Genomic DNA, 23,805 nt, shown 5'->3' on the forward strand with positions numbered 1-23,805 from the left:
TTTCGAGGGTATTGTTCTGAACTGAATAACTAGCATATTTCTTATGACAATATTTGGAAGTGGTGACTATCTGGCTTCCTCATGTCTTGAAAATAAGAATTGGCCAAGTAGTGTATTTAAAATTTTTTTACTGTGTCTCAAAGAAAAATCTTTACATCTCACCAAGACATAAGTAATCATTAGGCATTGTACTAATAGAGCAGAGAGTGATGTGCTATGCAAGGGAAGTGATGTGCTCTGCAATGATGCCCTGCTACAAACTATATCCTCTGAAGCCAATGAGAAAAAGGGATATACTCTGCATCCAAGTGAAGGAAACAATCAAAAACTCGATCTTATATTTGCCTACATCCTATTGTTCAAGAAAATTCATGGGCAGTGGAAATACTGCTTTCACAAATGAATTGTTTTATAATGCAAAGAGATGTTAGGACAGACCTTACCATAACATTATGTTTGTAATTTGACTTTGGGTGATAGGGAATTAATGCTAGTTCAAAAAAGAAATGACAAAATTCCAGACATTTACATGAATTCTTATTTGGTCACTTTCACAATGCATTCAACATTCCGTACCATGTTAAAATCAGTTTCGTAATCTCTGAAGTATTTCACAACAAATCCTTCTTCAAAATCTGCCATTTGCGGTGGACACTTAGCGCTAACCATCTCTTCCACTGCTGCCTGAAACTAAATTAACAACAGGAACTTTAGTAACTTCCTTTTCATAAAGAGTTAGAACATTAGTAATTCTACTGCTAATTCTACTAATTAGTTACAACATATTCATATAATTCGCATATTTTAGTAATAATTACGAGATCATTAAGTTAATAATTAATATTTGATCATTTTAGTGTCCTATGTCTTTTTCAAGAGTTCTAATTTAGAATGGCAATAGCCACATCTAATTGGCTAATATTAGCTTACTTGGTTATTACTGAGGTAGACATATTTGTCCAACAGTTTTTAAAAAGACAACAATGAGGCAAACCTAAATAAATTAGAACCCAATTTAACAGACTCCAAATGAATAGTTTTCCCAAATTAACTCAAAATTGACTAGGGGGGGAAAAACTGTATAATCTAATGCACTGTTTTTCAAAAGAAGAGATATAGATACTGAAAGCCTGTAATAAAGACTATGTAAAAAATAATAGCCGAAACCGGTTTGGCTCATTGGATAGAGCGTCGGCCTGCGGACTGAAAGGTCCCAGGTTCGATTCCGGTCAAGGGCATGTACCTGGGTTGCGGGCATATCCCCAGTAGGAGATGTGCAGGAGGCAGCTGATCGATGTTTCTCTCTCATTGATGTTTCTAATTCTCTATCTCTCTCCCTTCCTCTCTGTAAAAAATCAAGAAAATATATTTAAAAAATAAATAAATAATAAATAATTCTGAATATACAGGAATCAGTTCACATTCATGAGGTCTCCTGTAATTTCCACATTGTTTCTTTGGCAATGCACAGATATAAATGATGTTCAGAACTAACGACTTGGGATGACAGGTAATCTTTAATCTTCAAACAAATATTAACTTAAACTCATTGTACAGGTAATTGTCAAAATTCAGTAACTCACAATAAACATCCTCTCTTCATGAAAAGTTGCCCATTTCGAGATACGTTGGATTCTGTTGGCACAGATCTAAGAAATGCCCTTTTGTTCCCTATCTTTGTGATATTTCCTCCCTTCTCTGCTCACTATTGGTTGCCTCCAATCCATCATGCCAAGTAGCAGAGTGTATTTCTAGTACTTAAAGCGTGGTTGTTTTTTAATAGAAAGGTGATGCCTAAATGGTTTTATGTTTAAAATATTAACACAGAGCATACTTCAGCTTCTGCTGACCATGGGGTAAGAGGCTTAGAAGTGACTCCATCCCAATTCAGTGTGAATGTGTCCAAACTGGGTTTTCCTTTGGTTTGTTCTGTAATAGCCACTGTGACATTATATCCTTCAAATACTTCATAACCGAGCAGATCAAAGTCTCCTGCAATGAAGTACCAAACAGAATTTTCAGAAGTTAATTTAAAAAATATCAATGCAGCCCAGCTGGTGTTGCTCAGTGGTTGAGTATCGACCCATGAACCAGGAGATCATGGTTTGATTCCCAGGCGAACATGCCTAGGTGGCAGGCTCAATCGTTAGTAGGGGGTCTGCAGGAGGCAGCCGATCAATGATTCTCTCCCATCATTGATGTTTCTATCTCTCGACCCTTCTCCCTTCCTCTCTGAAATCAATGAAAATATATATTTTTAAAAAATATCAATAGTAGAACTCAAACTTTTAAAAATTGGTTTTATTTGGAGTTCCAGTATCACAAAATAAAAATAAACAAGGAAGATGCAGGTCCTTCAGTCTGATCTATAAGTAAGTTCCTGGGAGAACAAGGATAACCATATTTTTGTGTGTATAGTGTTCTGACAATCTAACTTTCCGGGAATTTTTAGAACTTCAATTCTGGTTAAATGAAATTCTTCAACCTCCATCCAACAACCAAATTAACAATTTCATAAAATGAGACAAATGTTGAAGTAACATTTTACTTACATGAATCGGGAAATAATGATTGCCTGAAGAAAAGTAAACTCACACATATTCAGGGGCCTATTTCCTGAGCTAGATATCCCAAACCCAAATTTGTTGCTAGAATTGGTTGTAAGGCTCGAAAATATGAAAGATTAATAAGTTAACAGCTATTACTTGAAAGAAAAAGCATAGAGCAAGTAATTTTGGAAAATGTTGCATTAAACATAGGTGAACTAGTGTTTTGTTTGTTTCTCACTGCAAGATTCCTCAGGGATTTTAATATTTTTATAAATTCTGTCAATCTTCAAGGAGAAGCCGTGGTAAACAGTGTTTCCCACCTGGATTTGACCACAGAATTCTTTCATCCTGCAAGATCTGGCCAGACCTGTATCTTCTAAGCAAATTTAAATTTACATTTCATTTCCAGAATTAGTATCTTCACTGATGTTTTGCTAATTTATAAAAGGCTATTATACTGATAATGTGTTTGTAGAATAGATAGTGTATTTCTCATGCATTAGAGTTGTACATTCCTTGAAATACAATAGGAATTTCAATTACAGTAGGAAACAATTAACCATTTAATTTCTATTGTTTCTAAAATTGATCAAGGCTGTGAATCCAATTTTTTCCCTCTGTCATTTTGTGTCGCTTTTACCTTTTTCAGTGGAGTTGCACAGGATATAAATTTGTTTCCTAGAAAAAAACTTTAGAGACCTGCAAAATGAAATACATGCTTACCTCTAGTTGATATAAAGGTTACCGTGTAAACATAACTTTGGGGATTTTGTGTTCTTGTTACTTGAACTGTATCCGGTTTCAAAGACCAGAGGTCATTTAGGGCTGATTGCAGTATGAAGTCAGAAGCATCAGCAGGTAGCAAGGCTTGGATGCATTTAGGAAAAACATGAAAAAGGAGAAGAGTTGAAATCTTTCTGCACTACCAACAATGATGTCATATAGTTGTTTTTTAAAAAATCACTCATAGTCTGCACCATATGTCGTCACTTAATGTGCTCTGAAATTGATTCAAGCTCAACAATATTGACTAATTAATTGGATTATGGTCTCTTGAGGATTGGGCTCATATTTTATTGTTTTAATATTCCCATAGCAATAAGCATTGTATTTGGCTTATTATATTTACTGACTGAAACAATTAACAGAAAGAGCAAAATTTATTTTCCAAGGATTTATTACAAAATATAGAAATACGATGTTTTTATTAACAGATAATTAGGGTCTCATGGGTCTATCACTTAATTTGAGAAATTGAAAGCAATGTGTTGCTTCCCTGCAGTGATGAATTTAATTTCTGTTAACTTACATCTGTGAGTCACAGATATATAAAATCCTTGTGTGCACTTAGATGTGTATTTACCATGATCCTTATAGGAGACAATGATAGTATGTACCATATTTTAAGTATTTTTATATTTTTATTGATGCTATTTTCTATCCCAGTCTGAAGGCTTTTCTCTATATTTTTCTGCTTTTTTTGTCTAGCATGCTATTAAAACTGAATTTGACTACAGCAAATACCTCTCTATAATTACATGTACACACGAAGAGAAAGAAAATCTCCCTTACTATTTATCACTTACCTGTTTTTTCCATGTTGTAAGTTAATCTATATTGGTAAAGAGAGCAGGAACTGACTTCTATACATGGGCTGGTTACTGTGATCCTCTGAACTTCCTTGATGGCATTAGTTGTTTCCCAGTTTTCCAATGTTATAACCTACTTCCCAATTTAAAAAATATATTTACTATACAAAACATTTTTAAGATATACTAATTAAGCTATGCAAAGCCTTTTTATTGCTCTATTTTATTGCAAATGATTACATTTTAAATTTTACTTTATTTATTTATTTATTTTTTGTTAATCCTCACCCAAGGATATTTTTTCTATTGCTTTTCAGAGAGAGAATGGGAGGGAAGAAGGGAGGAGAGAAGAAGACAGACAGAGAGAGAGAGAGAGAGAGAGAGAGAGAGAGAGAGAGAGAGGCTGTCTTCAGCAGGATCCTCATCCAGGTACTTGTCCTTGACCGGGAATCAAACCCATGACCCTTTGGTGCTTGGGCCAACACTCTAACCATTTAGTCACACTGGCCAGGGCTTAACGTTTACATTTCATGAAGTAACAGCCTCTTTAGTTTATAATACAGATACTCCAGGCCACAATTCAATAATTTTCCAAAACTGCTTTCCCCCAAAACAGTCTCTTATTTAGTAAAAGGAATAACCAAATAGAGCTCCTGTCTGTGAACATTCTCTTTCTAGACAGTGGAGCTATAATCATAGCAAACCTGAACCTCCTGGACAATTGCTGACTGGGATTGAATAACTTGTTCTTCGTTCACTGCATCTTCTGTTTGTTGTTCGGTGTAGACATTTCCATACTGGTACAGTCCAACATCAACAAAAGCACTCAGTCTATACTCCTGTAGCAAGATTTCAATGTAGTATCTGGAAAATAGAGCAACTAATAAGTATAACGTTTTCTCTTCTGAGCACTTGTCATGAGTTCTTTTTATTAATGAATAAAATTTCAACACTATATAAAACATTTGCCTGTTCATTGATTTCTATTGCAATATCCCTGATTTTAAGTATTAAACTACTAAAAGCTTCATAGTAGTTTGCTAAAAGGAAATGAATTGTGTAAGATATCTGCATTAGTAAAGAGTTGTTCCCAGTCATACTAATTCATTCAGTTTTGTTAATAAATAATTATCAAAAAACATACTATTTCCTATCCTCAACTATCTTAAAACAAAATTACACTGTATCTTATAAGACAAAGATCCTGGCATAAAGTACGGAGGACATGCAGAAGTTAAGCATTTTCGTGTGTATAAGCAAATGGCAGGCAGACACAGTGATAACCTCACTGTGATAAAGGTTTCCACAGCCTCAGGAAACCTTTACTAATTAGATTGACTATGTCCCCCCCGCCCCCCAACAAGTCAGATGGGATTCACAACTTATATTTGGAATTCTTGATTGCTGAGGCTCCGTGCCCAACATTCAACTACCTATCCAGGATAAGGCATTCATTGACCAGCTGTTACAGGTGAGTGCAAAGCTACTGCTTCCCTACCTGAATCTCTATCAATGCTCTATCGCTCCCATCTTTGGAGGGGACTGCTGGGTGTCCCTCTGACTTGCCTCAGTCATTATACAGATACTCTTATATATGGAGAATAGTATCTTTAGTTTATGGAAGACTGAGTGAGGGGCATTTATCAGCTCTCATCTGTCTAGAATGATGGGGCTCTGGGTCACCCCCGTTATAGAACTGATAATCGGAGGATTGCATCAGGCACTTGGCTGCCCTGAGGACCTGTTTGCCAGCTCTACCAAATTGAGGCAGACAACACTAATGAGCAGGACTCAACGAAGAACCATTCAATTCTATATCCTCACCTGGCAGCTTAAAAATATTTATTAGGCACTAATATGAATACTTTACAGACATTATTATATTGAATCTTCACAAAATCCTATAAAACATATATTATCCTTATTCTCTGTTCATATGATAACAGAGACTAAAAGAGTTTTAAAAATTGAAAAATTATTTAAAATAGTAACTGAGGTACGATTCAAAGTAGAACAGGGTGACCAAAGAGACATGCACTTCACGATGAGGCTATATCATCTGAGTAGAATGAACTGGAGATATGAGCTACCTTTGGAAAGCCCTCAGGGACCTCTGTGCAATAAAGTAGCGAGCGTGGCCTCAGTCTCAGAATTCACAGCCACCATGCTGAGTGCAGTGTGTAAATTCCAAGCTAGTGTTGCAGGAGCACAGAGACCAGGCAGCAGATGCATTTGGAGTCGCTTTCAAGCGAGCCCTGTGTTCCTGCCAAGCAGGTAAATTGAACTCATTTTCCAAGGCCAAGGCAAAGCCTGCAGGTGAATTGACACTGAGGAGCAGCAGGGATTAATTAGGTACTCCATTTTCCCTGAAATGGTCCAGTGATCTTGGTTTAAAAAGGAAATGTTTAAGAATGTAAAGAAGTGAAGGTAGAAGGAGGAGGAGAAAAAGAATGGAATTGCTTTCCGCATATCACTGTGGCCAAGACCTCAGGGAGAACACTGTGTCATTGCTCCCAGGTACCAGTGATCCCTACCCTCTGTCCAGCTCCACCAGATCTTCATGGTGCTGCCTATGAGCCAAATCCTATCAATGTCTAGAAGGGTGATATGGTAGAATAATAAATCAATCAATAAAACTCCACCCATCAAGAAGTGAAATCTATTTTTTCATCCTTGAATCTATGTTTGGCCAATTGCTTTGGCCGATGGGATACTAGGAAATGTGACAGAGTCTTGAAAAGTAAATGTGCATTAGGAATTGCCCTCTTTCCTGCTGGGGAGCCATTCAATCATTGCAACAAGTCTGGGCTATAATCTCCTGGAAGATTAGAGACCATGTGGAGTGGGACATCTGGGGTAACTAACTCCAAGTGCGTAAAGTGAGGCTCCAGATACGTAAGCGAAGCCATCCTATGCCAGCAATCACCAACGAAAGCAGCCAGCACCAAAAGAACTGCCCAGCCAATCACAAAACTGGGTTGCTTCAAGCTACTCAAGTTTGGGGAGTGGTTTCTTATGCAGCAAATGCTAACAGATGCAAGTGATAAATGGAAAATGATCTCAATGAATCTCTTGATGTTCTTCATGTAACTTAGCTATTTTAAATATATCATGCCTTTTACCTCGCTGTTTTCTAGGAATCTTGAATGATTTTTTTGAATGACATTATCTGCTCTTTGAATAGTACCTTCATCTTCTCTCTGCACTTGACCTTTGAACACTAAATGATATACTTCTTAAGAACAGGCAGTGTATTCTGATATCCTTTGTATTAAATTTCCAATACCTGGCCCAGGATCTTGAATAAATGAGTGAATAACAAATATGTGTTAACTATGGCACCAACCATGTGGTTTTGTAATTTTTTCCTAGCAATATTCAAGAGCTCAGGTTTCTGTAGAAGCAGAGAAATTCGATGGCTGGATAGACTGAATGGTCTTAGTGAAAAAATAAAAATGGAATTAAGTATATCTCACAAAGTTATAATTTCAGCAACAGGGATCATTTAGTTGTCAAATTTCCCTGATTATTGTAATGCCAATATACTTCGAATATAAAACGAAATTTATTAAAACTACAGAGGCTAACCAATTACAAATTAAGCCGGTAAACTAATATCACTTTCACCAATAAAAATAAATTGAAAATATATTTAGACATAAACTTATAATTTTTAAATACCACACAGTAATTTAAAGAAAAAACCTTACTCTTTTCCTTTCTGAAGATGAATGTCATCGGATCTTTGTGTTGGACTGGAAAAATAGCTGTTGGCATTGGAAGAATGATATGCAATCCTTATCTTATTCCAAAGGGAGAGGGGGAGGAAGAGATGGAGAGAGAGAATATTAGTAAACCTTTTCAGCACTTACTATTTATTACTTCTGTAAGTCTTTGCACTTTTATGACTAGAAAAATGTGAAGCTACTTTATATTTTTTTCTAAGAACTGTTACCCATGATTAAATGGAATTTAAATAATTACCAAAGCTCATTTCATTTCTTTTGCCCTAACATCAGCCCCGCTATACCAAACATACTGCATAGACCACAGCTTTTCCACAATTAAAACTGCAAGAGAAAATAGAAAGACACGCAGCAGGAGAATGGTTTTGATTGTCTAATAAAATGTTCTTTTGCTCTGAAGAGAACTTCAAGGGATTTAATCCAAATGAGATCATTAAAATATGTCTGAAAGATCACTAAGTGGGTCTGCATCCTAAAATGAGAAGGCTGTGGGTTCCCATTGGGAATAACTATACCATTTTTGGAGGCAGCATACTGGAAAGCTATGATAAAATTGGAATTCATATATCACAGGTAGCATATATATCATGTGAGCAGTTGGAGGGATGATCTTTGCATACATATTGAGTCATAAAATGTTCTTTTGATTTGATCTAATAGTTTCACATTTATGAAATTACCTTAGGGAGCAATCTAAAATACAGAATAATTTAATGACACATGTTTGATAAGATATTATTTGTGGTCATAAAAATCAAAAGTAAGGCACTTACCAGTATGGAGAGAGAGTAACCTAAGCTTAGTAAAACCATGCAATAACATACTATTCAGTCATTAAAATGGTGTTATATAAATTATTTAATAACATGTTGACATACTAATGCGTGACAAAAGAGTACTATGAAATTGGATGCACTATCCTATTTATGTAAAGAACAAAACAGAGATATAAGGAAATGACAAGTTTAAATTTCACAACTGACTAAAAGTATGGCAAAATATTTTTTATTCTTTTCCAAAATTTTCTCTGTTATAGTTATAATTCCTTCATAATAAAAATGAATTTCAATTGTAAAGGACTCATACGTGTTTTTCTCATGAAAGAGAAAATTTAGGTATGGGAGAGCATTTTATTTTAGATGATGGATTCTCTATAATAACTTTATAGGTAGTTCATAATACACATGTTAAAAATAGCCAAGAATCCAGCCACATGAAAAAATATGTCATGAATTCTTTAATATAATTTATTGGTTTACAATAAATTATATAGATTACATATAAAGATTATCATATTGTTTTAATAATATCAAAGATTACCTTTGTCTCTCCTACCTTATCTTCTGGAAGCCCAGTCTGGCTAAAATAAATTGCATAACGGTCATCACCTTTGATGTAGAATCTATAAACATCAGAATCCGGAGCCACCAAAAATCCACTGAAGCGTGCTACAAATGTGTCTTGCTCCATGGGCCAAATATAGGAAGCTGAATCTACCCAACTGGCACCCATGTAGCCTGGCGTCTTTTCACTGTATTCAAGTATCTCTTCAAGATGCACTGGCTGACTATTATTCCATACCTCAAGCTTAAGGCCTCTCCCACCTGAACACATAATGAAAGAAGACTTTCATCAGAATTTTGATATGGTGTCTGAATGGCCTTCTATTTGGGTGTGGTTATAGATGTTCTATTTCAACTCATATTTTTACAACATGTGTGTAATTAAAACAGTTACCACATGTTCCTTTATCTAGAGGATATAGTGCTATTAAGACCATCTGCAATTTATTATGACTTCACTTCTCTGCATCTCAGGCTCCACATATGTAAAATGGGAGTAATTCTACTATTTGTATGGATGCTATGGGGATTAGATTATAAGAGATATGTAATATATTTTCACACATGTAATATATAAAACATTTGGTACTTACAAATGTTTTACATGAGTTAACACTATAGCTTGGTTGATGTGGTTCAGTGATTGAGCGTCCACCTGTGAACCAGGATGTCATGGTTCAATTCCTGGTCAGGGCACATGCCTGGGTTGTGGACTTAATCCCCATTGTGGTGTGTGTAGGAGGCAGCCAATCAATGATTCTCTCTCATCATTTATGTTTCTATCTCTCTCTCTCTCTCCCTTTCTCTCTGAAATCAACAAAAATATATTTAAAAAGATAATATAATAATTACCTAAGATATGACTGATGTTGCTTTTATAGTTAAGTCTAAAAACTTGAAGGTTCAGACCATTTGACGACAAAGCCTCTGCTTTGATTATTTTCTGTATCAAAACATTAATTAATGCATTACAACTAATCAAAAAACAAATACTGTTGGCTTTAAGTTTTGTCAGAATTTTTTATTTTTCTTTTCTTAACATCTCTTGTGCTCAAGGATTTCATCTCCCCTTTTTGGACAGAACCAGAGAGAAAATTCTCCTTAGGGTGTATCTACATTTGCCATAAACCTTATGATTAAGTTTTTTCTCACCAAAAAAATAAGTCATTGAACTCTTTCTATTTCTTTCTTCCTACACAGCAACAATAGGGCTCCTGACTTCCTCCAGCAGCCTCGAGCTTGTGTGGAGTGTCTGGATGTGGAAAATAATGGCTACTCCTCTTTTACTGAGTTTATTTAGAGAAAAGCTTAGGACTTCATTCTCTGATATATGTCATTTTCTTTGGCATTATCAATTATAAATATCAAAATTCTTTTCTTAAATTGGTCATTTTTCTAATATCATTCAAAGCAAGGAAATTTAAGAGGTTAGTAAACAGAATTTATTTGGCTTCACATACCAACCACTGATGTAATTATGAACTGATTTCACTGTACACAGCCCACTCAAACACATGCCCAGAATCTCAGTGGAATGACAGCAGACATCAAGGCCATCAGCTGCATGCTCACTGGGTCACAGGTGAAAGTCTATAAAGAATTTTGAGTTCCATTTCTCTCATTCCATTATCATACCTAAGTCATTCTGGGCAAGGAAGGATTAAATTCTGCCATTTATTTTTTACCCAGGGAAAGGCATAATTTAAGTTACCATGTAGTCTGTAGTCTGTACCAACATTTAGTAATCATCATTTAAACTGAGATAAAGGCAGCAGGGTACTCTATCAAAAGAGATGGCTGTTTTTAGTAGGCTGTCCGAGGGATTTAGGACAGGTTTACTTCCACTGGTGCAGCCTTGATGTAGCTATTTTAATACAAATATTTCCTAATCCAGAAAGTGTAAAGAGAAAAACTAGGAAGAAATGTATTATAATTCTAACTACAAATTCTAAAAAGCGCAAATAATTTTTTTTACTAATTGCTGTAGGCTGGCTATGTTCCTCTAAAACTCATATACTGCAACTTAATGCCCAATGTAATGGTATTAGGAGGACCTGGTTTTGTCCAAAAAGGAGATGAAATCCTTGAGCAGGTCATGAGGGTGGAGCCCTCAAAAATGGGATTAGTGCCCTTCTAAAAGAGACCCCACTGAGCTCCTTAGCCTGAGAAGGAGCCATCTATGAGCAAGCAGTTGTCACCAGACGCCTAATCTGCCAGTACCATGACCTTGGACTTTTCGGCCCCCAGAACTATAGGAAATATATGTTTGTTGTTTATAAGCTACCTAGTCTAATGCATTCTGTAATAGCAGACCAAACGGACTAAGACACCAATGACATACATCGATAATAGTCTTCCCAAGTAAGTACGGAAATGGCCATTTCTTCTGGTAACTTACCTGGATGTACAGTTCTGAGAATATCAGGCTTAGGGGATGTCTTGCAACATATAATGTTTTCTGTGACATTCAAAACATCACAGGCTTGACCTACAGAGAAGCAAGGTACAGAGCTTCAGAATGCAAATACATCGGCCTGTCTTGAAGCACTTTTCCAATTAAAACAAACTAGCACAAGCAAGGGGCAAAGCGTGGGGGCCTTCATTAAAGTTTATCACCCATTAGTTGTCATACGTTCACAGGGCAACATTGTCTTGGCAAAATATTACAAGTCTAAGTAAAAAAATTGCATAATCTCTGAAAAACAAAATTAAAAATTTGATAAAAATTATATCACAATATAATTCTGTGTCCAAAGTGAAGCTTTATATTTTGATCCTTGAAGAAAATTTGCTGAATAAACCCATGATGTTCCAAATTTATAAAAACAGGCGACCTCAGTCCTCTTAGGTTAAAGTAAAAAGTGCTTTGGTCCAAGTTCTTCAAATGAAAACAAAAGGGATAATAATTTGTAAATGGTATTTTCAAATCGTTACTTTCGAGAAATTATTGAGGATTCAAAATCTCAAATCTGGTTATCACATTAACAGCAAAGAAGTATCATAAAAATTACATGTTATATTTGCATATCAACTGTATAACACTGGATCATAAAACACATTATAAGAATTTAAAATAATGTCCCTGGTTTTAATATTCAAAACATATTTATATTTAAAAAATCAGAATAGCATATATAAAGCTATAAAATCTGTGGCCTAGATTTTAATATTTATACAAGTAACCAGAAATAATTCATAGAGACAGGAACGATATTGTGTAAATGTTAGAGGAGGTTACTTTATATTAATTTTCTTCTAGAAATCACATTTTGGCTGGCTTATCAGGAAATCCCTTCAAAGTAGAAAATATATGAGCAGAGGCCTGTATCCGAGAAAGTATGGGCCAGTAGCATAGGCAGACATCCTTTCTCCTGCTCATCGAGGTAGCTTAGGTCACTACAGCTGAGTGGGAAGATCCCCATTATTATATTCATCCTGGCCTCCCTGTTGAGCTGCATAGCTCCCTACCTCTGAACAGATCAAGACTAGACACATACAAGTGAGGCATAACCAGAGAGCCAACCCCTACCTACATTTGTGACCACTTATATCAATTAATGTTCTTTCCAAGGCCAATATCATCAGTAATTGCTGATGTCCAGACAAAGCGCAGTTATCTGAGAAGGGTCATGAGGAGAGTATCCACAAATACTACTTTAAATTTACTCATATCTAGCCAACGCACTGAGAAGTAACAACAGTTCAAGAATGACCTTTAAGGATTTATTAAACAGAGGGTAGGTGTTTCTATAAGTATGGCAAGGGATTTATGGATGGCAGCTTTAAATTTAAGATATTAATTGAGAAAGGACTCTTCTTCTTCTTACAAATTATTAAAGAAAAGGGCAGAATTGGTTCTTAAAAAGTAATATAATAAAAGTGATGAAAAATACCTCCAACTAGAACTCTGACTGGGAAATCTGTTTGATCAAAGAACCGTCCACTTATTGTGAGCGTGGTGCCACCTTGAATGCTTCCTCGTGCAGGTGAAATCATAGTGATCTCTGGGGAGGAGGAGGAGGAGGAGGAGGAGAAGCACATGAACATTACACATAAACCCAAATGCTTGCTTTTAAAAATTTTTCTAAATTACCTGTAGCCGTAGCACCTTGTTTAGTGTAGGTTTTGCATCACCAAATAAATGAATTGGGTGTTTCGTTATTTTGTCTCTGATGCAGCCCTGAAGAGGACAATAAACATGGCCTTCATAGAGACCTGCATCTCCCGGGACCAGGCTTCTGTGGAGACGGATGCGAAGGAGACACGGGTACTGGGAGGACCCAGGAAGTAAGGAAAACCTGGGCTGAGCATGGATGTTTGATTCCAAAAGAAAACACACGAAGACAGGAGAAGAGCCTCCTCTTCCTTATGCTCTTGAAGAATGAATTTTATAATTTTTTTATGTAGTAATACATTAACTCTGATTGGAGTTCTTGTGGTTTATATAGAAAAGTTTTAGCTATATTGTTAAAAGAGCCCAGTGCATGACATATGGTAGATTCTTATTAAAATGTATTCTTGCCCTGCTGGTGTGTCTCGGTGGTTGAGTGTCGACCTATGAAACAGGAGGCCACGGTTTGATTCCTAGTCAGGGCACATGCCTGGGTTGTGGGCTCAGTCGCCAGTAAGGGGCTTGCAGGATGCAGCCCATTAATGTCTCTCTCATCACTGATGTTTCTATATCTTTTTCCCTCTTCCTTCCTCTCTGAAATCAATAAAAATGTATTTTTAAAATGTATTCTTATTAGTTCTATCAAAGTCTTATGTACCCCTCCCCATTTGCCACTGATTTCTTTCTCAGATTTAGTCCGCCTGCCCCAGGTGCCTTGAATAGATATCATTTTGATTACACTGAGCCTTGAGTCGGTTCTGTGTGACCCCAGCCCAACTCCGAACTTTTCAGTTTCACATACGAACTTCACATTAAATAAATTTCCATAAAAATATAAAGTATATCATATTTGATTGACTCCAAGGCACATTTCTTTCACATTGAACAGCTATGAAACCTGAATATGCCAATTCCATCACTCCTGAGCTGGGAGTAAATTCTTTCAAGAAGACTTGTGTTTGTTTCTGACACTCTCCTAGAAGTACTACCAACCTGAGACCTGTGTAAATTAAAATAAATTGTAATAGGCTTGAGGATTCTTTTAGACACACTGAGAGCATATATCTGGCTTGTGATTTAAACTGACAGCAGAATTTTTTTCCTCCTTCAAACAGCAGCCAAAGTGGAGACATGCAAGTTCCCCTTCTGTCTCTTTCAGTGCAATTGGATTTATTTACCAGGCCACCTTACACTAGGAATGTAGTCTTCAGGGCCCTAGTTTAATGCCAGGGCTTCCTATTAGACTCAACTCTCTGTGTCAGGTGGTTTTACTTCATAGAAGTACATGAAATAAAATAGCACACCTTAAGTCAGTATTGTCTTTGATTTAATAAAATGAAATATATATATATGTATTTTTTTTCTTTCACTCTCTCTACACACACACACACACACACACACACACACACACACACACATACACTGAAAGATCACATACCTGCATATGTTTGAAACATTGAAATTTTATTCAGAGAGGAAACAAAATATGCCATTTTTTCTGGGAAACTCCTGTTTAAAAAAAAAAGTTAAAAAACTCTTACTTTAAATACAAACTTTTAGGAAAAAATTATTAGTAATATAAATTGTGTTATAATTTGCAAAGGAACTGGATAGAAATTTTAGGGAAGGTTAGGTTCTGTATCTTGATTTCGTTTTTGTTTACACAACAGTAGAAGTATACGAATGCTACACAAATATGCTTTTGTCAGGGCTTACTGAACTGCATCCCCAAAATATGTGCATTTTGTTATATGCAAATTATAACCCAATAAAGTAAACATTTATATCACCATAAAAAACAGGAGGATTACCTTTTATAAAGGCTGGGCTCTTCAGCTGGCCCCCCCTCCTCTCTTTCTCTTATAGCCAGCCCACTTAGTGTCACGATAACTAACATTATTAAACACTTATCAGGTATCAAGCTAAGAGATTTAAGCAGTTATGAATTTAAAAAAATATTTTAATTTATTGAGCCATTTATTCTTTACATCAACCCCACAAGGTAGGCAAAACTCAGAGAATTTACTTGTCTTACACTAGCTCACAAAGAGAGTAAGTGGCAGGCAGAGAATTTGAACTCTGGTTAGGTTGAGCCCAGAACCCTGGCTCCAGACCTACTAATTTGCATGAGAGTACAAAAGGATGAGAGCAAGTTACAACAGTCCACCGGAGGTAAGCATGAAGGTGTGGGAAGGAAAAGAATCTGATCCTAGAAATTAAATGTGGCTCCCTAATTACCCCAATTAAATTCATAATTAGAAAAGTTATAAAATTCAAATGTTAAGAATCACACCCATTCATCATAATTAACTAGAATACAATGAATTAAAATCTACTAGGATAACGCAAATCTTGTGGTTGAGACCAACAGTGAACTCCCTTTAAATCTAACCCAGGCATTATAATGTGCATTTGAAAACTAAAGAGTCCCTGGAAGTATTTTATGCTGGTTATTTAAGAAATGCATGCTGGTTTTTACATTTTTATGTTATAAACCTTTCAGTTGATTTCCTACACATCTGAAATGTTGCTAGTTCCAACAATATTGCCTGTGGGCAGATCCAGCATCAGAAAAATTAACTCTGCTTAAGTTGGTGGGGAAATTGCCTCCTGATATAAAATTGAAATGTAATTTATTTGGTATGACACCGAGGTGATTTTCAGTAATTTACTGATAATGACTAGGCATTTCTCAATTAAGGCAGCCTCATCTGAACCTTATCAGTTTGGAACAGCTGTTGTTTGTACTTGGTTAACAGAGGAAAGAAGGTTGGCTATTAAAAGAAATGCAGAATGGTGGCCCCAGTGGCCTTTAATTAGATCATCTGGTATTCGGAAATGCCCCTGAAAATTTGTAAAACATGTATTTTATGATTTATAAAAATTTTTAGCATTAAAAAATGCCATATAATCTTAAAAATAGGTTTTCATGTAGTAAATGTCATATTTTTAAGTTATCTTAAATTCCTAAGATTACTTTATATAAAAACATAATTTCATCAATTCTGAGAAGATACAAAAAGACAGCAATTTGCGTTAAAAAATTATGTCAAGATCACAGAATCAACCATTTTATGCAGTATTTCCCTAAATTATGTGAAATTTTGCTGGCTTTGTTAAATTGAAATTTTGGGGGCATGTTAATGCAGCATATTGATTTATGTATACTTATAAATCACATTCAATCTTGATCACTCAAACCTTCTATTTTTGGCTAATTATTTCTCTGAGAGACATATGATGGATTTGGCAATTAATACCTTTCAAAGTCTCAGAAATAAGAATTCACTTTTCTCATGTGAAGAAGATGACATTGAGAGCTTAAAAGAACCATATATAGTTCAAGAAATTGTTTAAAACTCAGTAATTGCTGCTCCTAACATGGCTTTCTCACATTTTCAATAAAATCCTATTATCCTGTTTTATCAAGCTTATGTAAATATGTCATGTCCTTGAAGAAAATGACAGTTAACTCATGGGACACTAAGTTATTTGCCCCCTGTAAATCACAAAGGTAAATCTTAGTACCATTTACATATCATCCACTCTGGTTTGTCCCTGAATTTCAACATTCTTCATGGTTTTTGGTCCAATCTATTGGTCTATAAATACAGTGTCCAGCACAGGCATCACTGTGTTATGAACCTATTGCCTCAAGATGTCTAGAACTAGATGATCTCAAAATACTATGATAACAGTTCTGGTCTCACCAACTCAACTGCAGTTCCAGGCATGAGGGAACAAATATCCTCTTCCAGTCTGTGAGCATACGCCAGGTATAACATCTACTTTGGTTGTAATACTGCCATCTTTCAAACTTCTAATCATTGAGTCTCTCATCAGAGACAACAATGAAATCAACAGACCTATCTTGTTATTGATCTAATACATCTGTATTAGTATTTGATGGGTAAGTAATGTGATTTATGTACATATCTTCTAACTGGCTCATTTTTTCAATGGAAGATGCTATGACATTTTGGGCAGAACAATTCATTTAGGTTTGGCACATCCTGGTCCTGCCCACCAAAGGCCATTAGCTTGGCCCAGTTTCTGTGTCAGTCAACAAATACCTCCACACATTTGCAAATGCACCCAGGAATAGGGTGATCCTGCCATGGTAGAGAACTATGCGTGAAAGGAAGTTACAGACCCATAAAATGTTAATTTGTGGGAAGAAAATGATTAATTTTTTAATCTCTGGATCTATAGCACAAAGTAAATATACTCTTTTATTTTATTTACCCATTTTAATCAATTATGAAAATTATTACTTACAAAATGACCTACCTTCCATAATCACTATCCAAGATGAAACTGACATTGTGATGACCTGGAATTAATTAAAATGCATAATCAATTAAATTCCCAATCATAGGAGAACAATAACTATATATTATAAAGCTGATTTGAAACCAAATAAATTTAAAATTAAAATTGTAATTATTCAACCATCCATTAATCCTCAAAGACAGGACAACAGAACTACCTTAAAGAAGCACCTACTATTTGAATATATACATAATATACAATATATGTAACCATATTGACCCCAAATTTCTTCCATTCATTCAATAGCTATTTAATTGGGTCAGACATTCTGCCAGGGGTTGGGAGATGGAGGGTGACCACACAGTTTGCTTTCTCCTAAAAGCATCTTAGCTAGTGAAGGATACAGCTGGTTGACAGCAATGACACAATCAGACAACTATAAATTATGAAAAAGGTATCAAGAAAAAGGAGTGTGAACTCTGAGAATGTAAGGCAGGGGATCAGGGAAGGCTTTTTATTTATGTTTTAAGACAAGACATTTTCCTGGTATCTGAAACTAGAGCCCCGGTGCACGAATTCATGCACGGGTGGGTTCCCTAGGCCTGGTTGGCAATTGAGACCTATCGGGGGGCCACCCGGCTGAGGAGAGGGACCCTGGGAGTTTGGCAAGCCTGGGGGAGAGGGGTGCAGGAAGTTGGCCGGCCAGGGGGAGGGGCCGCAGGGGGTCAGTAGGGGGGGGCGGTGAGAGGGGCCACGGAAGGTTGGCCGGCTGGCCAGCTGGGGGGATGGGTCACGGGAGGTTGGCTGTGGGAGCGCACTGACCACCAGGGGGCAGCTCCTGCGATGAGCATCTGGCCCCTGGTGGTCAGTTTGCATCATAGTGACTGGTCGACCATCATTCTGGTCATTTGGTCGTAATGGTCACTTAGGCTTTTATATATATAGATTCTCAGGATGGGAAGCTTACAAAGGCCCTGAGACAGAAGGACCTGAAGCTCATTCAAAGACTAAGAGGTATATCTATACGGAGTACATAGAGCACGGGGTAAAAACAGAGTGAAATGGCTAAATTTGCCAAGCAATCTTCTGGATGACAGAAGAAGAAAAAAAGAAATTTGAAGAAGCTTACCTTAAATGTAAACCTTAGGAAAAAGGGAATTTATTTCAGACATGCTTACAGGAAACTGAAAAGAAGCCAAGGAAAAAAGGAAATGCTAGCATTTCATAAAGAGTTGATGTTACAGGAGAATACAAAACAAGGAAACAGGCATTTCTGAAATATGAAGAATGATGATCAGCATTTACCAATGTAAGTTCCAGTCGTCTTACAAATCATAGAACCCATGTCTCCACTTGGATGATCTAGTTTTAAACCATACCTAATAAAATATATATGTTAATTTCAAAGCTTACATTGACACTAAAATTTTAAAATACTGTGTCTCCCTTAAAAACATCTTATGAATTTCATAATAAGTATCCAGATAGAAACTGTTGCTACAAAAATAATATCTGTGAAATTAAAATATATCCCAGCTTTGGTTGAAGATATTTGAATAAGACTTCATTGAAAAATGAAATTTGTGTAATTAATTTGACTATCCCTATGATATTCCTCTTAGTCTAAAATATTACCAAGTGAAACAATTATTTGATAAAATATATTTCTCAGAACATCTTTCTCATAATAATCTAAATAAAAGTCAATATCATACTATACTGGAGACATTGGGAGATATCAGGTAATATCTAAGTTTATAAATTCTTGCTAATTTACTATAAAATTTATAAGTTATATTGTTTTATAAAGCATTCAGCTAAGTGATATTGCTAGAATTTAATCTTTAAACTTAGTATGTTTATATCTACTATTTATTTTTCTAAAGAAAATTATTTTAATTACTTACAAATCATCAGACTGTGGTATAAGAAGCTCACAGGGCATTCCTCCAATATACACTCTGTATAAATATTTTATTAGAAAGAACAAGTTATGTTTAATAAAATGTTTCAAAATGCTCTCCTCCCACCAACTCAATGCCACCTTGTATTTTTCCTATCACTCATTATCCATCAGTTAGTCATTCAACAAACATCCATTGAACACCTCTTATGTTGCAGTCCTTGCTCTAGGTACTGGAACACATCAGCAAAAAACAAAACAAAACAAAAAACAAAGATCCCTGCCCTTGTGGGACTGACATTCTAACTGGGGAGACTGATCATAAATATGACAATCAGAACATATTTGGTGTGTTAGCAAGTGGTAAGCACTATGGGAATATAAAACATAGAAACAGATAATGAGAACTCTTCCATCTGAGGTTCAATGAAACATAATTTTGCAGTAAGTTTCATACTATAGGAATTAAAGAAGATCCATAACAGAGAAATCAGGATGAAAAGAATATCTAACAGCATCAGTAAGACTGAAGTGGGAATAAGAAACTGAGAAGGGGCAGGGTAAGGCTGGAGAGAGAGAACAACTGTCTTTGCATTTCTGCAGCTGATAAAGTCAACCAATTGCTTTATGGCTGATAGAACCTGATGCTAATGGAGGCCTGCAGGTTATTGACTACTATTGTATTTTTGGCATCATTATAATAAACCACCCAGCTTCTGTGACAGCAAATCCCAGACTCAAAATAAGGCCAGGCATAAACCTGAACTTAAAATAGAAGAACTTCTGTTTGTAGAGAATTTTGAACATTTCAAAAAAATGTATCTTTATCGTTAAAAATACTACAGATGTCCCCTTTTTGAACTTTTTAATATACTTTTACTTACAAATCCTTTCATTTGGTGAGTATATTAGGTTTATAAAGAAAGTAACCTGAATTATTGTACCCATTATAGATTTATGGATTCATATCCTCCCTCTAATCCCCTGCCTCAATGCACCTAAATAATAATTTTGGCAAACACTTATAGGCACTTACCATGTTTAATCCTTGCAACCTTTTATAAACCGGTAACCATTATCCTGTCACTATCTAGATGAAGAGACTGAGACAGGAGGGTTAAGTAGCTTGCCTAAGCCTGTGACCAGTAAGGGTAGAGCAAAAATCTAAACCCAGACAGTCAGCTCCCTGTTTGCTCTTAACCACACTCAGTAATTCCCACACTGGTCTGGGTTTGCCTGTCTATGATAATACTCATCCGATCTTTTGGATCTAAATCTCCTTGGTAGTCACTAGATCATTGTAGTCATTTGCATGTCCTCTATAATTTGTACCTGGTCTGGATTTGGAGATTTGGCCCAATTGACAAGACTTGTGAGTAGCAGAAGCAGCTTGAGAACTGGGATGTCCTTCCTTCCTGCCCAGCATGAGGTCCACTGCTCCGTGCTAATAGAATTCAGGCACAGTGAAATGCCTCGGAACACTACTGTCACAATTAATGTGGTGGAAATGAGATAAATGCAGGTCTAAGGTCTCCTCTCCTCCTATGAACAGGGATGTGAAATTCTTTCTATGTTTATTTATACATGGTACTTCAGGGTTTCCAGAGTGTGAGGGCTGGGTAGCCTGACCTCTGAGGTCCCTGCTGACTGTAATTCTGTGATTTTTATGACCTAATTTCCATCCATTCCTTTGTATTAAACAGAAGTAACTTCAACTACAGTCAGAGTGGGGGGAAAGGAATCTCTTTTAGAAAGTTAAACTTCCTATGCCTTGGCAGTATTATGGAAAAGGATGATTTAGAAAATCCCATCTAAGAATTAGAAATCATTCATAACACTGTTATACAGTAGCAAACAAGATCTGTATTTATGCTAAGCTGTCCCTATTTTATTATATATAAGGATCAATATGAACATTTATAGATTATAGATTCATGCAAAGGTTATTTGAGAGTTATGCCTCATAAAATGCCAGATAAATCAACTTTATTTCACTTAGTAAATAAAACCTTTTGAATTGCATGTTTTATAAAATTATATGTGCAAATGTACATGTCTGTGTGCTGTCTACATTGTTTAATTTATCCATTTGTCCACTTTGTATATGTATTCAATAAGCAGAAGCACTTGAAAGCCCTGGTACTGATTCTGTACTTGCTTCGATAGGAAATGAACAGTCTTTCAGCCTTGTAAGGCAGGACTGGGATAACCCACCTATGCTACAGGATGAGAACTCTAGTCAAAATGCTAGTTTCCAGGCCAAAATGTAGACAATATGGCCATTTGGTCCACAGTTGGTAAGTGGAGGAACCAGGATTCAAATTCAAGCTTGTTAATAGTTATTGATGGTTTCCAGCTTTAGCACTCTTCTGTACACCATGGCAAATTGTATGTCAGCAGACTTGCAGTCTCTTCCTGACCTTGGCTAAGCTTGGACCTTTAGGATTCATAAGGGGTTTTTGTTTTCGTTTTTTATGTGTGCACAAAGAGGCGGTTACATTAAGTAACAAAATTCCCTAGTAATAAAGTTCTGTGACTTTAACTCAATTGCTTTGGCACTTGCCTCCAAGTGCCTTTTATTACTAAAATCCATCACAGAAAAAGAATGATGTCTCCATGTCAATGCATCATCCAACAATTTATTTTTCTTCCTATAATATGGCTGACAAAACACTGGTTAATTCCATTGTAGTGGTTTTTAATGTAATTTGACCCATTATTTCTGGAATATCATCTTGGGTTTATAACTTATAAGAATATGTTCCCACATCAATAATTTACCTCAGAATCCTAACATTTTTCCCATTTGAGCTTAGTGCAGTATTACTTCCATAGACATCAGTGAAGATTCTGCCTTGGATTGTTATTAGTGTACCTAAAAACAAAAAAAATTTTCTGTAAGAAAATCTACCCATAGGCCCACACACTTACTACCAAAACATTAGCAGGTCTTTCAATAAAATGGGCATCGAAATACTTATAACTTATGCTCACCAGTACAGCTTAGCATTGTTCTAAAACAATAAAACATTAATGAGTATCTATAGTATTAAGGAAGTATCTACAAATATTTATAGATTAAAGAGGTGCTTCCTGGCAGAATGAATTATTCAATAAATATCACTGAAGTCATGGGTGACTTAACTGGAAAAAAATAAATGAGTCCCTACTTTATACTAAAGAATAAAATCAACCCTAGGTGAAATAAGCATTAAATAAAAAAACAAAACCATAAAACTCTTGAAAAGTAGGTGAAAATTTATGTAATATTTATATTATTGGGATTTGGGAATCTTCTATAGCATAAAAACTAAGAAGAAATAACAAAGGTTAAGATTTACAGATTTGATAATAAAAATTAAAAGCAACTGAATGACAGAAAAACTGCTAATCAATTTTAAAAGCAAATGATAAATTAAAAAATATTCCCTACATATATGACATATAAATGGTTAATATCCTTAAAATATAAATAATTCTCATAATCTAATCTAAAATGTTGACTAGATTTAATTTAAACTAAGGAGAAAAACAGGTAATTTATAAAAGAAAAAATACAAATAGTCAGCAAATATAAGTACATTTAATTACATAAATTAAGAAATTAGAAATGTTTTTTAAAATTTACATTTTTCATATAAATACTTGAAAATTTGTACATAGAATTGTCAAGGTTACAGAAAAAGGCATTCTCATATATTCCTATTGGAGTTATAAACTGGTACAACTATAGTTATTATAATGAACATTGAAAGTCAGTTAAATGTCCAATAGGAGGAAAGTTAAATACATTATATAGATTCTTATGCAGACATTGAATATCATTTTATAAAAAATATTGGCATTTATTGTATAATCAGAAAAATGCTATTTATAATTTTTCAGATATAATAATTTTACATACTAAAAAGTAAATTAATTACCACAAACCAAAAAGATATTTCAGCTGCCATATAACAGACCTGGAGTCCCAGATAAAGGTGTGATGCTCCTTATTGTTGGAGTTCTGAAACTTTTTGCCTGTAAAATAATATTGTCGTTAAGCAGTATTATCTCTAATTTGTTCCTAGTTTTATGAAATATCTCTGCTTCTTACATTATTTCTATTTAAACAGTATCCATAAGATCACTATCAAAATATTCCTTGTTACATCTAAATAAAGTTTAGGATATTATTCTGATTATTCAAGATCTTTTCCTTATCCCCTAAAAATCGTCTCTCATTTCAAAATGTCTCTAGCTTGCAATTTTAAAATTCAAGCATCCTTTGGTTATCGGTGTAAGTCAAATCA

General features: G+C 35.4%; 1 protein-coding gene across 1 annotated transcript in view; it reads right to left on the reverse strand.

Annotated features, from left to right (window-relative positions):
* The window catches only part of PKHD1L1 (PKHD1 like 1), a 131,651-nt gene that overhangs the window by 94,250 nt on the left and 13,596 nt on the right, over positions 1–23,805 (reverse strand). The window contains exons 5-19 of the mRNA XM_059671898.1: positions 23,476–23,533; positions 22,295–22,388; positions 19,518–19,571; positions 18,916–18,989; positions 17,629–17,671; positions 14,777–14,847; positions 13,121–13,231; positions 11,626–11,715; positions 9,220–9,488; positions 7,849–7,940; positions 4,843–5,002; positions 4,136–4,271; positions 3,273–3,416; positions 1,835–1,992; positions 577–690 (exon numbers count right to left, since the gene is read on the reverse strand). Coding sequence (XP_059527881.1) covers positions 577–690; positions 1,835–1,992; positions 3,273–3,416; positions 4,136–4,271; positions 4,843–5,002; positions 7,849–7,940; positions 9,220–9,488; positions 11,626–11,715; positions 13,121–13,231; positions 14,777–14,847; positions 17,629–17,671; positions 18,916–18,989; positions 19,518–19,571; positions 22,295–22,388; positions 23,476–23,533 — 1,668 coding nt within the window. The remainder of the gene's footprint in view (positions 1–576; positions 691–1,834; positions 1,993–3,272; positions 3,417–4,135; positions 4,272–4,842; positions 5,003–7,848; positions 7,941–9,219; positions 9,489–11,625; positions 11,716–13,120; positions 13,232–14,776; positions 14,848–17,628; positions 17,672–18,915; positions 18,990–19,517; positions 19,572–22,294; positions 22,389–23,475; positions 23,534–23,805) is intronic.

The sequence above is a fragment of the Myotis daubentonii genome, chromosome 17 (assembly GCF_963259705.1).
Source record: "Myotis daubentonii chromosome 17, mMyoDau2.1, whole genome shotgun sequence".
NCBI classification, from domain to species: Eukaryota; Metazoa; Chordata; class Mammalia; order Chiroptera; family Vespertilionidae; genus Myotis; species Myotis daubentonii.